This window comes from Elaeis guineensis, chromosome 3, assembly GCF_000442705.2.
Source record: "Elaeis guineensis isolate ETL-2024a chromosome 3, EG11, whole genome shotgun sequence".
NCBI lineage: Eukaryota > Viridiplantae > Streptophyta > Magnoliopsida > Arecales > Arecaceae > Elaeis > Elaeis guineensis.
In genome coordinates, this window is record NC_025995.2 from 126,714,742 (window position 1) to 126,729,741 (window position 15,000).

The 15,000-nt window shown below is 42.8% G+C and overlaps 1 protein-coding gene across 7 annotated transcripts in view; it reads left to right on the forward strand.

The window, feature by feature from the left end:
* Positions 1–13,006: 13,006 nt before the first annotated feature.
* LOC140856716 (aromatic aminotransferase ISS1-like) overlaps positions 13,007–15,000 on the forward strand; it is a 10,305-nt gene continuing 8,311 nt past the window's right edge. The window contains exons 1-5 of one of the 7 annotated variants that reach the window (XM_073254924.1): positions 13,007–13,162; positions 13,290–13,337; positions 13,980–14,108; positions 14,282–14,315; positions 14,421–14,461. In XM_073254924.1, the coding sequence (XP_073111025.1) occupies positions 13,100–13,162; positions 13,290–13,337; positions 13,980–14,108; positions 14,282–14,315; positions 14,421–14,461 (315 nt within the window). In that variant the 5' untranslated portion in view covers positions 13,007–13,099. Of the gene's footprint in view, positions 13,163–13,289; positions 13,338–13,979; positions 14,109–14,281; positions 14,462–15,000 lie in introns of those variants that run through there. The other 6 variants (XM_073254920.1, XM_073254921.1, XM_073254922.1 and 3 more) reach the window with 6 other exon arrangements.

Here is a 15,000-nt window from a genome sequence, read left to right on the forward strand (position 1 = left end):
AGATTTTTTAGATACAGTCAAGTACTTATTAAGTCGGTGTGAGTCAAGAAGAGATTGACCCCTCTGAATAAGTAGGAGTTAATGCATCAGTGTATTTTCAATTTAATAAAATCTGGACTCAAAAAAATCTATGTGATGGATTTAAAAGATTGAAATATAATGTGGATGACTAATTCAGGGTTGACAGTTAAACCCTAGGTCTCCTTGAACATTAGGATCAAAAGGATGAATTATATGGTAACCATACGTAGTAGGTTCTTGAATGTTGCTTCACCATCATTCGACCTATCCGAACATCGAGTCCCATTGCTAGATAGTTACATCGATTAGTTCAAAAATTTATTCCTATACTACCAGCTTAGATTTGAATCTATGGGGTTACACTTATAAGAAATTTCTAACTGATCATGTGGTTGATCAACGATTGAGAATCATTCAAGAGTTTGATCGTCAATTCGATTGATGGTTAACTTTAAGCAAAAATTATGATAAAATTATTCTCTAAGTATTAGTGAATTAATAGAGAATTAATTAATAATTAGATTACTAATTAGCTCAATTTAATTGAGTAAAGAGAATTAAATCAAATCTAATTGAGTTAGATTCAATTAAGTTTGATCCTATTAGGTTATGAGATAACCTAATTGCTAAGAGAGAATTATTTCTGATTTGATTAGAATTTTAGTTCAATCAATTCTTAAATAAATTTGAATTTGATTAAGGATTTATGAACCTAATTAGATTGAATTTTATCTATTTATTTGGGCTTAACCAAATATGATTTGATTTTGAATCAAATAAGAAATCCTAGAGTCCATGTAGTGTAGGACTCTTCCCTTTGTGCCACCCAATTATGGACGTCATTTTTTCTTCACGCTAAAAATGTTTTGCATGAAGTTTCTCCATGCCAATAACATCAGATGTGGCCCCTTTCTCGACACCAAATATGGATTGGTTTTTGTTGGTGCAGAATTCTGCCGATGCCGGAGAAGCTGAAGTCGAAGGGATCACGGCCGCCGTCGGGACCTGCAAGAAAGTCTAAATCAGAGTTGGGGTGCTCTGGCAAAATCCTCCGACGCTCAAGTCAGTACTCTGCTTCAACAGAAATGGAGCACTCGAATGGAATTTTAGTAGAGTTTCGAGATAGTGCTTAGAGCTTAAGAGCTTTTCGAGAGCTTGGAGAAAACTTGAGAAAAACTTGAAAAACTTACCGAAACTGTTGCCTTACACCGTTTTAGTAGAATACAGTAGGTCCTGCCATAATGGTGCAGACAACTGAGGAGTTATCAAATCACCAGAGGCTATCAAATCGGCGGGGGTTGTCAGGCCTTCAGAATTAACCCATGTCCTTGGCAGGACAATATCCTAGGACAATCGCACAGCATATCCTTACAGGACAAAGCCCATAGTGGTTTACAATGTTTGGACGGACTGGCTGACTATATGTCGGTATTCAACTGTCGGGACATCAGGTGATGACTCGAAAATACGTCGCTGATCTGATGTCTTGTGGAAGTGGACGTTGGCTGCCACCCCGACAATGAGTCGGTAAGATGGGTTCGGTCGTTCGATCGATTGAAAACAGTATTGGTCTGTTTGGCCGACATACCTTCGATCGGATATTGTTGGCAGTCATTGTCGAAGTCGTCTGTCTATCCGGTGGATAGAGTCGGACGTCGATCGGAGCGATCCGAGGGTAAGTCGACGTACGAAGGTCAGTCGGTATATCCCAACAAGGACCATGCAATGGCTTCTTTCCTGTCTTGTGGTCCATGACCACCACCACTGGGCTGATCACTGGGAGGCCATAATAGTGGAGACCATAGGAGATTCAAACTCCTTCCTTGGCATCTAGCACTACTCAGTTGTAACTAAGATAGAGTCCGTCCGTTGTAGAAGTTCGCCTGGAATCCAATTTTATTGTAGAAGTCGAACGGAGTCCGATTCTTGTAGGAGTCTGGAAGGAGGCCGCTTATTGTAGAAGCTCGGATGGAGATCGATTGCCATGGAAACCTAGATGGAGATCGCTTATTGTAGAAGTTCGAACGGAATTCGCTTACTGTAGAAGCCCGGGTGAAATTCGAAAGGCGGTCGATCACTGTAGAAACTTGGATGGAGTCTGGTTACTGTAGAAGTCCTGCTGCTGGAGAAGTCTGAATATTGATGAAGTCCGAAAGAAGCTCGGAGTAAAGTCGATCGTGACAGGAGGAAGTCTGGAAGAGATTCGGAGAGTAGTCGATCGCTGTAGAAAATCGACCGATAGTGAAGTCCAGAGAGCATTTGGAGCAGTCTGATAGACGACTGATGGAGCTCATTATTGGAGAAGTTCGGATGGTACTGTGGAAGCTTGGACGGTCGGGGGAGTTCAGAAAGACGCCGCACAAGGTCGGAAGCCAAAAGAGTCCTGGGAGGGTTGGCCTCTTACGAACTTCGGCTGGGGTTATTTTATACCCAACACTAGTCCCCTACTTTTGAGTTCAGATTTCGAATGAAGGAAGTACAGAAAAAATTTTACCACCGAAGTTTATTTTTCTCTTATCTTTGGCGTAGCTCATCGCTTTCTTTTTTTCTCTCCTCCTTTTTTTTTTTGGGCGAGGGTTTTCTCTCTGCTCCTAACGGAGTTGTAGGGGTGTAGAGGAGCCGTTGAGGAGGCTTTTTTTCTCCTTCGATCTTAAACGATCAGGTCTTTGTTTATGTCAGGATGAGATTTTCCTCCTGTTTCCGACACAGTCAATTTCAGCTCATGTTAGGATGAGATTTTTCTCTTGTTCCTAACAGGACTGTGGGGGCACATAAAGACCGTTGCGAGGGTCTCTCCCCCCATCCGATCTCTTAATAATCAGGTCTTTGACTTTGCTCATGTTAGGACAAGGTTCTCCTCCTGTTCCTAACATGGCTGTGGGGGCGCATAAGAGCCGCTGCGAGGGCCTCTCTCCCCATCCGATATCTTAATAATCGGGTCTTCGACTTTGCTCATGTTAGGATGAGGTTCTTCTTCTGTTCCTAACATGGCTGTGGGGGTGCATAAGGGCCGTTGCGAGGGCCTCTCTCCCCATCCGGTCTCTTAATAATCGGGCCTTCGACTTTGCTTATGTTAGGATGAGGTTCTCCTCCTGTTCCCAACATGTCTGTGGGGGCGCATAAGGGCCGTTGCGAGGACCTCTCCCCCCATCCGATCTCTTAATAATCGAGCCTTCGACTTCACTCATATTAGGATGAGGTTCTCCTCCTATTCCTAACATGGCTGTGGGGGCGTATAAAGACCGTTGCGAGGGCTTCTCTCCTCATCCGGTCTCTTAATAATCAGAGGAGCCATCGGTTCGGTGATCGAGCCGTCGGTTCGGCAATCGGGCCGTCGGTTCGGCGATCGAGCTGTCGGTCCGATGATGGAGCCATAGATCCGACAATCGAGATGTAGATTCGGTGATTGAGCCATAGGTTCGGCGATGGAGTCGTCGGTTTGGCGATCGGGCCGTCCGTTCGACGATCGAGCCATCGGTTCAGTGATCGAGCCGTCGGTCCGACGATGGAGCCATAGATCCGACGATCAAGACGTAGATTCAGCGATCGAGCCATAGGTTCGGCGATGGAGCTGTAGATCCGATGATCGAGATATAGATTCGACGATCGAGCTGTAGATTCGACAATCGAGACGTTGGGCCCTAGTCGGGGCGTCAGGGCTCATACTTCTGGCGAGGGTTGACCCTCGATGGAGAGCCGAATTTTGTAGACTTTGGAGTTTTGAAATTGGAGTTGTATTCCGAGCGGACATACAGAATTCACTGATGGTACAATTTTAGGTTGTCGGCATTTCGAATTCGAGAAATAGCTGTCCCTTCCAGGGTCTCAAGTCGGTAAGCGCCCGGCCTGCAGGTGTATGCTATCTTGTAGGGTCCCTCCCAATTCGGGGAATAGCCGTCCCTCGGTCCAGTTGTTTGGAGATCATGTTGATGACTCCTACAGTAGGCTGATTGTTCGCCGCCTCTTCAGTCGGTTGGAATCGTCGGTCGGGAAGGGGCCGAGTTGGTGGGTCCCTTCGGTACTTTTCGAGATACCCTCGTCGTATGAGGGCCTCTATTTCATCCTTGAGTTGGATGTATTGTTCGATGTTGTGATCGTGGCCCTGATGGAATCGACAGTATTCTCTCCGGTCGCGGCCCTTTACCTTCAGAGGTGGAGGTCGTCACAGATATTTTGCTCCCTCGATTTTCATTAGGATCTGCGCACGAAGAGCAGAGAGAGGGGTGTAGAAGTCATACCTGCGATGCGTCGGTCTCGGACTCCACCATCGGGGCAATCTCGGGCTCCGTCATTGGGGCAAGACCCGTTTATCAGTTGGGGGTCTGCTGAGTTCAGCGGGAGCCCGACTTTTCTTCCGCTTCTCCTTCTGGCCCGTGCCCTTGGTCAAGCACCGGTCGGAAGCTCCTTCGTCTGCGCGCATGTATTTGCACGCGCACTTCAGTAATTCGGCGTACGTCCAGGGGAGGGTCTTGTCCAAGAAATATGTGAATCGGGACCCCCTTAGCCCCCTCTTCATGGCCGAGATAGCCATGTCTTCGCTGCGGTCCCAGACCTCAAGTGTGGCCGCGTTGAATCGGACCATAAAGTATCGAAGTGTCTCATTTTCTCCCTGCTTGAGGGAGAAAAGACTGTCCGAGGTTTGCGGCGGTTTCTGACTGGTGCTGAAATGGGCCACGAAAGAATATTTGAGCTGCCCGAAGGAGTGGATACATCCTGAGCGAAGGCCGGAGTACCAGACCCTGACAGCTTTACGAAGCACGGGCGGGAAGTCGATACAGAGGAGGGCATTGATTGTCCCTTGAATTATCATGAGAGCCTTGTAGCTCTCCAGATGGTCAACTGGGTCAGCAGAGCCGTTGTAAGGCTCCACATGAGGCATCTTGAACCGACTAGGGATCGGTTCATCGAGGATAAATCGGGAGAGAGGTTGAGTAGTCCAAAAGTTGACGTCGTTCGAAAACTTCTGACTACCCATCTGGAGCTGGGCAAGCCAACGGTCGATTTCTTCGAACTTACACTCGTAGTCGTCTAATCGTCGGTGTTGAAAAATCTCAGGGGTCGAACCTCTCGACGAATTTGAGAGTGAGGCGGACGGTATCCGCGGTCGCTTCTCCTTCCTCGCTCGCTCCAGCTGGAAAGGAGAGGGACGCCGAGATCGATGGGTGTCACACCATGGCCACCTCCCCTCTTCTGGGTGGGAGTGCTGAGACGGCTGCTCCCCGTCGGGTTCCTCCAGAGATGATGTTGATGATCCCGATTGGAGGTCGATCTTTAGGCTGTCCTTCCCTCCTTGGCGGCTCTGATTGTGGTAGGGCCCTCGGTCGATCTTTCCTACCTTCAGACCGACGTCGGATGAATTTATTGAGCCGACCTCGTCTGATGAGCTCCTCGATCTCATCTCGAAGCTGAATACACTCCTCCGTGTTGTGACCGTGATCACGATGATAGAGGCAGAACTTGTTAGGATTGCACTTTCCAGGGTGTGTGCGCATCTTTTTCGACCTTCACAGCTGCTCCCTGATCTCCATCAGCACTTGAGTTTTTAGAGCATTGAGAGGGGCGTAGCTGTGGAATCTTCCTAGGGGAGAGTTCCATCGAACTCTGTGGTCCGGGCTTTTCTGCTTCCGAGCTCGGGGGGGTGGAGTTCGAGAATGCGATCAAGCTTCACTCGGCCCTTTTTCAGCTGTGGGCTTGTTGGAGTCACCCGCTTGTCACTCCTTCGCAGTCCCCTCGTCCTTCAGTTTGAAGGCTTCCTCTGCTCGGGCATATCCTTTGGCCCGAGCCAGCAAATCAGCGAAGTCTCTGAGATACTTCTTTTCTAGAAAAAATAGAAGGTCATTCTTTTGAAGACCGCTCTTCAGGGCGGCCATTGCAACCGATTGATCTAAGTTTCGAACCTCCAATGCGGCGGCGTTAAAATGGTTGACATAAGTTTGGATGGATTCTCCCTCCTTTTGCTTGATGTTGATGAGGGACTCCGAACCTTTCCGGAGACGTCGGTTGCTGATGAAATGAGCTGCAAACTGGTGGCTCATTTGATCAAAGGAGAAGATAGTACCCGACTTCAATGTCGAGTATCAATTTCTTGCTGCTCCCTTCAAGGTAGATGGAAAAGCTCGACACAGGATGGTGTCTGGCGTGCCATGGAGCAGCATCATTATCCAAAAGGCCTCCAGTTGGTCAACCAAATTCGAGGTCCCGTCGTAGCTCTCAAATTGGGAGAGCTTGAAGTTCGACGGGATCGGTTCCTACATAATCTTTTGAGAAAAAAGAGGGTCAGTACAGATATTCTCACCGTAAGCGGGGGGAGCATGGCAGAGCTCTTCAATCTGCCGGTTCATCTCTTGGAACCTTTGATCTAGGAGATCCTCTCGATCATGAATCTCGAGGATCTTCCAACAAAATGGAGATAGAAACCCTCCAGGAGCGTAATCGTGATCAGATAGAGGGCTCTCCTCCCTATGCTTCTCCTTTTCGAGGGATACAGGGTGACCGGCCCAAGTGGGCCGCCCGATCGCCAGCTTCTGAAACTCCGACGATGCTCTTTCTAGTCGCATAGATGTCTGCGGCTGCTGCTGGTGCTGCTGCATGGCCTGCACCGCTTCGGTGAGGCCCCTGACTTGCTGAACCAGCAGATCGAACTACTCCATGTCGACTGTCGCTGTCGGAGGAGGAGGAGCCTGGGAAATTGGAGACGAGGCCTAAGCCGACAGATCTTGCTGAGATCTGACCATGGAGGTCGTAGATCATCTGGTGGATGCCTTTCGGGGAGACATCAAGTTGAGATCTGATCGAAGAAGAAGAAGAAGATGTCGAAGAAGATGACCGGAGACAGTTCCGTTGAGTACTCCTTTAAGAACAAGGGTCCTGCGAAGACACAGAACCCTTCCTCTAGCATCAATTCTGTTGGTACAGAATTCCATCGATGTCGGAGAAGTTGGAGTCGAGGGGATCACGGCCGTCGTCGGAATCTGCAAGGAAAGTCTAAACCGGAGTTGGGGGTGCTCCGGCAAGACCTCTGATACTCAAGTCAGTACTCTACTTCAACAGAAATGGAGCACTCGAATGGGATTTTAGCAGAGTTTCAAGATAATGCTTAGAGCTTAAGAGCTTTTCGAGAGCTTGAGAAAGCTTGAGAAAACTTGAGAAAAACTTGAAAAGACTTATCGAAACTGTTGCCTTACACCATTTTATAGTAGAATGCGGTATGATCCCGCCATTAATGGTGCAGACAATTGGGGAGTTGTCAAATCGTCGGAGGCTGTCAAATCGGCGTGGGTTGTCAGGCCATCAATATTAACCCATATCCTTCGCAGGACAATACTCCAGAACGGTCGCACAGCATGTCCTTAACAGGACAACAGCCCATAGCAGTTGTACGGTGTTTGGATGGACTGACCGACTATATGTCGGTATTTGACTGTCGGAACGTCGGGTGATGACTCAAAAATACCATCGACTGATCTGGTGCCTTGTGGAAGTCGGACGTCAGCTGCCACCCCCGACAGTGAGTCGGTGAGATGGGTTCAGTCGTTCGGTCAGTTGGAAACAGTATTGATCTGTTTGGCCGACATATCTTCGGTCGGATATTATCAGCAGTCATTGTCGGAGTCGTCTGTCTATCCGATGGGTAGAGTCGGATGTCGGTCGGACCGATCCGAGGGTAAGTCAGCGTACGGGGGTCAGTCAGTATATCCCAACAAGGACCATGCAATGGCTTCTTTTCTGTCTTGTGGTCCACGACCACCACCACATAGGCTAATCACGGGAGGCCATAATAGTGGAGACCATAGGAGATTTAAACTCCTTCCTTGGCATCCAGCACTACTCAGTTGTAACTGAGATGGAGCCCGTCTGTTGTAGAAGTTCGTCTGAAATTCAATTCTGTTGTAGAAGTTCAAACAGAGTTCGATTCTTGTAGGAGTTCGGAAGGAGGCCGCTTATTGTAGAAGCTCGGATGGAGATCAGTTGCCGTGGAAGCATGGATAGAGATCGCTTATTATAGAAGTTCGGATGGAATTCGCTTACTGTAGAAGCTCGGATGAAATTTGGAAGGCGGTCGACCACTATAGAAACTTGGATAGAGTCTGGTTACTGTAGAAGTCCTGCTGCTAGAGAAGCCCGGATATTGACGAAGCCTGAAAGAAGCTTGGAGTAAAGTCGATCGTGACAGGAGGAAGTCTGAAAGAGATTCGGAGAGTAGTCGATCACTGTAGAAAATCGGCCGATAGTGAAGTCCAGAGAGTATTTGGAGCAGTCCGATAGACGACTGATGGAGCTCATAATTGGAGAAGTCCGGATGGTACTATGGAAGCTCGGACGGTCGGGGGAGTTCAGAAAGACGCCGCACAAGGTCGGAAGCCGGAAGAGTCCTGGGAGGGTTGGCCTCTTACAAACTTCGGCTGGGGTTATTTTATACCCAACAGTTTTGATAAAAGGAAGGTTTGAAATTTGATTTCAAAGATAACTCCTTATCAAGATGAGATTGGATCTTATCCAAACCATCTACACGCCACACCTTGGATTCCTTTTATTTTGTGCGACAAAATGGAGGTTTTCACCATGAGAAATCAGATGAGGATCTGATTTAGTGTGGAAACAAATTTTTGTGTGTGAAAAATTGGTGAAGAGTGATGCTTTTTGTGAGAGGGGGCGACAACTCAAGAGTCCAACCTCTTTTGGACTCTTCCAAACCCTAACAACCTAACCACTTGGATGCCCAAATAAAAGAATTCTTTTCTCGTGTGCATGCATGAGAGATTAGAAAGTGTGCTCCATGATGAAGGGGTTTTGGGCGTGACATCTTGGCGTGAAAAGAAAGAGGAGAGCCCTCTCTTTTTTGGGTGAGCAAAAATCACCTTAGGGTTTAATCCTATGGGTTTGGAAAGAGAGAAAAAGAAGAGAGAAGAGTGTCTCCTCTTCAAATTTCTTTCACCTCTTCATTGTCTTTAGATGCTCATCTTCAACCTCTTGAAAGATTCAAAAATTTGAAGAAAAGATCCAGATCAGCCAACAAGATGGACTTTGCTCGAGCTAGTACTCCCGAGAAGACTGATCAGATCGAAACTTCAAGTGGACTTTTCGTAGAGGCCAAACATGCTGTGCGACTGCGAGCAACTAGCAAAAACCTCTTTACCACATCTCTAAGCAGCGACGATCGTTGATCCGCACTCAGATATCGAGTTCTGAACTCATATTAGAGATAGATTTGATCTACCACTCACATGTATGCATGCAGATTTTATTTTCTGATTTTCAGATTTTATATGCAATATATCATATCATAGATCCTAAAGTAGGTTGATTTATTAATATGATCATATACATATTAGATCAATCAGATTAATCTAGTTACTTTTCGCTGTGATTTATTTCAAAAAATTTTGAAATACATGCATGAAATTGCCTACGTTTTTCAATATTTTGGGCTTCAGTGGGCCTTGGTCATTTAGAGCTTCATGATTTTGTTCTTTAAAAAATATCTCACGTGGAAAAGATGATCTCTTCCTATATAAATTAAATTTGTTCTTGACTCCAACCAATGTGGGACTAATGATGTTCTTTCTTCTATACCACAATAATGACCATAGGCTAGGCTATTGGTTAGAGTAGCAGATCTTTAGAAGTATTTCTAATTTGATGCTCTATCGGCTATAAGCAATGGTTGAATTTAAATGATTGGTATTCACCTCATGGTTGCTTTATTTATGTAGAAACTAGCTTGGAATCAACTTCCGTATTAGAGTACGTTGCATCACCATGGTTTATACATTTCTAATCAATGTGACTTATGCCATGACTTGGAGGAATCCACTTCTCATGTTGTTTTGTATTGCAGATTGGCAACCCTGATTTGGAGATCTCTTGTTTTATATGGCTTCAATTATCTCTATACTCTCTTTAGATGATTATCTACATATCATTAGAGAAAGATCAGGCAAAGATAACTAGTGATCGGAGATAGTTTTAATATCTCATATAGCATATCAAATTTGGGAGGTCAGGAATGATTTTATATTTTAAAATAGTGTTCAGAGTCCTAGAATGATTTTCATAAGAGCTTTAAGCCAGGCATGGGAATATATCAGGGTTACCACCCAAAGAAAACCTTGATAGTTAGGGAAAACTACCTCATTGATTGTAGGTTCTACATGTCTTAAAAGATTTATTTTTCTTGAGAGCGACCATCCGTTGGTTTCTTCAAGATTAATTTTGATGGTAGTGTTCTAAATAGAGATGATTGAAATAGAATTAGCATTGTTACAAAAAGTATAAATGAAGCTTTGATTGTAGCCGGTGAAGCTAGATTGATTGATACTACGGTTTCCATGGCAAAACTTTGTATTGCATGGGAAAATGTATCATATATTGCAATAATTCTTAAGACAACCCATGTTATCCTCGAAGGAGATTCTTCGACAGTTGCTAAATAATTATTTATTTGAGCATCTTTTGAGATTGGTTCTCATCCATTTTCACATAACTATTGAAAAATGAGGGCATACACATTTATATAGAGATATATTATAGATTGGATAGCAACATACATCGTTAATTATATTAGATGGATGATTTTATCACAGATTGTTACTAAATTTTTTAAGGATTAATCACACCAAAAACCCTGAACTATTTGGAGTTTTTCAATTTTTTTTTATACTTTAATTTTGTGCAATCAGATCATCAAACTTTCAATTTTTTTTAATTTATATCCTGACTATAAATTTTATTTGGTTGCCATGGTGATATAATCACGTATTGTCATCTAACTTGTTAATGTTGTTGATTTATCATTTTCTTGACTGACATGAGAAAAATACTCTAAATCCTTCTCCCCCTCTTTTTCTTCCCTCTTTTGGCTAGGGTTTCACTTCCTAATTCCATCCCTTCTTCCCATCTGATGACTAGAGATCGATGATGGCCATGAGGCAGGCAGGAAGAGTGAGAGAAAGAAAGGAAAAAGAGCAAATAAAGAAGCAAAAAACTAATTATTATAGCATTCTCAATCCCCACAAATTGAAACCCTTCATTATTCTCATCTAAAATACAAATAATGGAATCAAGAAATTAAGAATGGGGAAAACAAAGATAGAGAAATATGACAATGGATTTCAATTCATTGCCTAGAGGCTCTTGAAAGCTTTTTTTTTTCCTTTTTAACTTGACAATCTATATGACAATATTCAGAGCACATGATGTAGTAACTTGTTACAAACACCTTTCTCTCTCTCTCTCTTTAAGATAAGGGAATCCAAAAAATCCAACATAGGGGATGAAGAACCTAAAAAATAAACTCAAGAAAATCTCATATTTTAATCCATATCAATCCAACTTCTTGAACTTCTTGAGGAAGAAAGTGAAAGAAAAGAAAAGAAAAACTAATAATTAAACAATACCATCTCTTCAAATCAAAATCATTTAATCTTCCTTTTTTCAATTGGAAATTATGACCTCAAGAAACCAAAGATAGAGGAACAAAGATGAAAAAAATAAAATAAATACTTAGATTCAATCACTTAGCTATCTTTTCTTACGTAATCCATCTCCTTTTTTTTTCTTTTACTACCATTGTCAATTGACCGCTCTTATTGCACAAGAGAAATACCATTAAGGATAGTTAGAATTTCGACAGAAATAGAAGATAAAATCTTAATTGAAGAGATGAAATAGAAGACAAAAACTTATCCACATCATCCTCTGCTGCCACGCTAGCAAGTTATATGATATTGCATGACCACTTTATTATAGCAGTCCAACAGAATTTATGGTCAGGATTTGAATTAAAAAAATTGAAAAGTTTGCTTACCTAATTACACTAAATCAAAGTTTAGGAGGGAATTAAAAACTCAGATGATTGTTTAAGATTTTTTGTGTGATTAATTTTTTAATATTTTATATTTTGAATTTTTGTGGAAGTATTTATTTTAGAAAAAATCTACGATAAGTGATTGACGCACACGGGCAGTGATTGGCGCGCGCATTACCCTCCAACCTTCTCTCTCATGCATGATCCAACCATCATGCACGATGATTAAATAATTATGTAATATTTATTTAAATTATTTAAATATTTTTAAAATTTAATTATTTTTTTTTTAACATCTTAATGTAAAATAAAAATACACGATGATGTGGTAGATGATGATGATCCCATCGTACCCTTATATGCATACGTTGAGATGTCAAGAAAATAGAAATCGGTAAATCCTATCACCGGCCGTTCGCAAATGGGGTTACCGTAGACTTTCCCTGTGTTTTAGATTGGTCTGATGAATCGAATTAGGGAGCCGCAACGACCAGATCGCCTTCGCGGCCGACTAGAAGCAACATCGCTTTCTGGAATTCTTCTTCCTGCAGATATTCATCGCCCCAGAGATTCTTGGCGCCGAAATTTGCCCGCCTTAACCAGATCCGCCAGGATTCCTTGTTTTTCCCTTTTTTTTTTTTTTAGGGTAAAAAGGATTCCTTGTTTTTAATTAAATAGACAGCGAAAGCGAGCAGAGGAGCCTGGTGAGTAGGAGTGGGAAGCACGCTTCTTCCTTCTCTTTTCAGCTCACCGACGACTACATCTTTGTTTTTTTTATCAGTTTTGGATTTTTCAGAGATTTTTTATACAGAGGAGAGAGCGAGAACAGAGTTACCAACAAGTAATCTAGTACTTATTATAAACCTTTTGCAACTTTTCTGGGGATTCGTATCTGCTATTTTTGTTCGGATTAGAGGAGGAGAGGGAGGAAGAGGTCAAGAATTGGGAATCGGATTCTTTTTATTCAAGAAGCCAATTCTTGGGTTCCAACGTCAACAAAAGAAACAACCTTTTTATATACGAGAGGAAGGGAGAAGGATAAGGTAAGTGGAAGTTGTTGAGGCGACTGGTATTTGGTGCGATAGACTGGACTTTGGGAGGTCCAGTGGCGACCTCCCTTCGGTTGCCCCTTTTTCCAGGTACGCAGCCGCCATTCTTTCCTGGAAATTAGGGTTCTTTCTTCTTCTCCTCCATTCTGTTTTTTTGATCTCGCTTTCTGCCTTATCTTGCAGTAGTGCCAACCGGTGTTGCAGGAGAGGAGGCGGCGGCGAGATGGGGAGCTACGCCATGCTCTCAAAGAGGCTACTGGAGACTGATACGCCTGTCATGGTTCATGTGAGTTTGGTGATTTTCTCTCCAACTTTACAGTTTTTTGCTTCTCGGAGGGGAAAGCATCCAGATTGAAGGTTACATGCACTTTAATGGTTATTTGATGAAAAATTCTTTTTTCCCCTCTATTCAGATCCAAGAATTGATCCGGAAAGCTAAAGATCCGATATCTCTTGCACAGGTTTGATACCTTGATGCTTCTTTCTTTCTATATGTCTCTTAATCATCTGTGTTTCCTTTACCATGTAGACCTTTTATCTGCCTATTTATGCTGATGTGGGAATGGAAGCGTCCTGGCATGTAATTGTAGCTCCAATCTTTAGTTCCCTTAATTTCTGATGATTTTGGTGTATCGCTGGTGCAGGGTGAGCATTGGATTTGGATCATCATTATAGCAAGTTAAAGTGAAAATAAGTGCCTGACCATAGTTAGAATGTGTAGTTGTTTAGCCAGACTGAAAGCAACCCAGATGCTTTTAGCATTGTTCAGTTCTCTTCCAACTATTTCCCCATGTATGTTGTGTGAGGCATAGTCTACGGAGATATTTGTATGAAATAGAATGAAGCAGCAATTCATAAGGAACATTTTATGCTGCGTCCATGTGTTTGTGGAGCCTTTTTTGATTACAACTTTTGGTCAATTTTTTTGTGGCTCCATATGGGATGGAGAAGCCTTTTTTTTTTTTTTTTTGCCTCATTGAAAGATTGCATTTACTGAAATAAGATTAGGAGACAGATATGTCCAGAAATCTTTTTTCTAGGACACCTCTTTGATCTTGTATCGATTCTAAACATCAATCATACTTCAACTCAATTTGGTGCAGGGAGTAGTTTATTGGCAACCACCTGCGCAGGCTCTAGACAAGGTAAAAGAAATCGTATGGGACCCTTCCACCAGTCGTTATGGTGCTGATGAAGGACTTCCTGAACTAAGGGAAGCATTGACTGAGAAGGTACATCATTTTCCCTACAAACTCAAGATTTTGACTTTTTGTTAGCTCAACAAGATACGTTTTTTATGCCTGTTATCATTTTATGTCACGATGGACTTTATTTATTGAAGAAAATAGAAATTCTTGACTGTTGCAAATATCATACTGTTATTTGCATGAAATGTTCCCTGTAGGTTGTAGCTTGTTTTCTGGGGTGTAGATTGGTAGGTAAGTTTAATTGCTTGCTTTTGCAGATTGCCTTTAAATCATTTTATTTACAACAAGGCATAACTTTACGATTTGGATTGGGCAATGTTCTTTCTTGCGTCACAGGTATCCTTGTTGTGACAGATGATGCTGTTGTTACTTTTGAGGTCAATCTTCTAGTTCAAGATTAGAGTATATGGTCATGAACAAATTTCTACCTTTTGCTCTTTACATGAAAATCCGTCTGCTAAAATTATTTAACTCTCAGCATTTTGTGCTTGCCTATGCATTTGTAAGTAAAACTTCAGATTCTAACAGGATAAGTTAGTCTGGCTGAAAAAACAAGCTTATTCTTCCACTTCCTACTTCATTATGTGCATGTGTAAGTTCTTTGTTGACCATGAAGTAAGAAACTACTACACATCCAGCATGGGGGTTTTCTAAAATGAAGGTGGATACTACCTTGTACTTGATTTTGCTTTTGCAATTGGGTTCATTAAATTTGGATGTTTGTTCTTCAGCTGTTCTTGTTATGAAATCTTTTCAGTTAGATGCTGCTGTAATGCATTATGGTAACACTTGGAATATTGACATAGATAAAAAAGAATGAGCATATTGTTCTCAGAAAAGGACAACTCTATTTCCTAGATAAATGGAACTTAAGAACAACTCTCATTAGGTCATTGTGTGGGGAAACTAGGAAGAG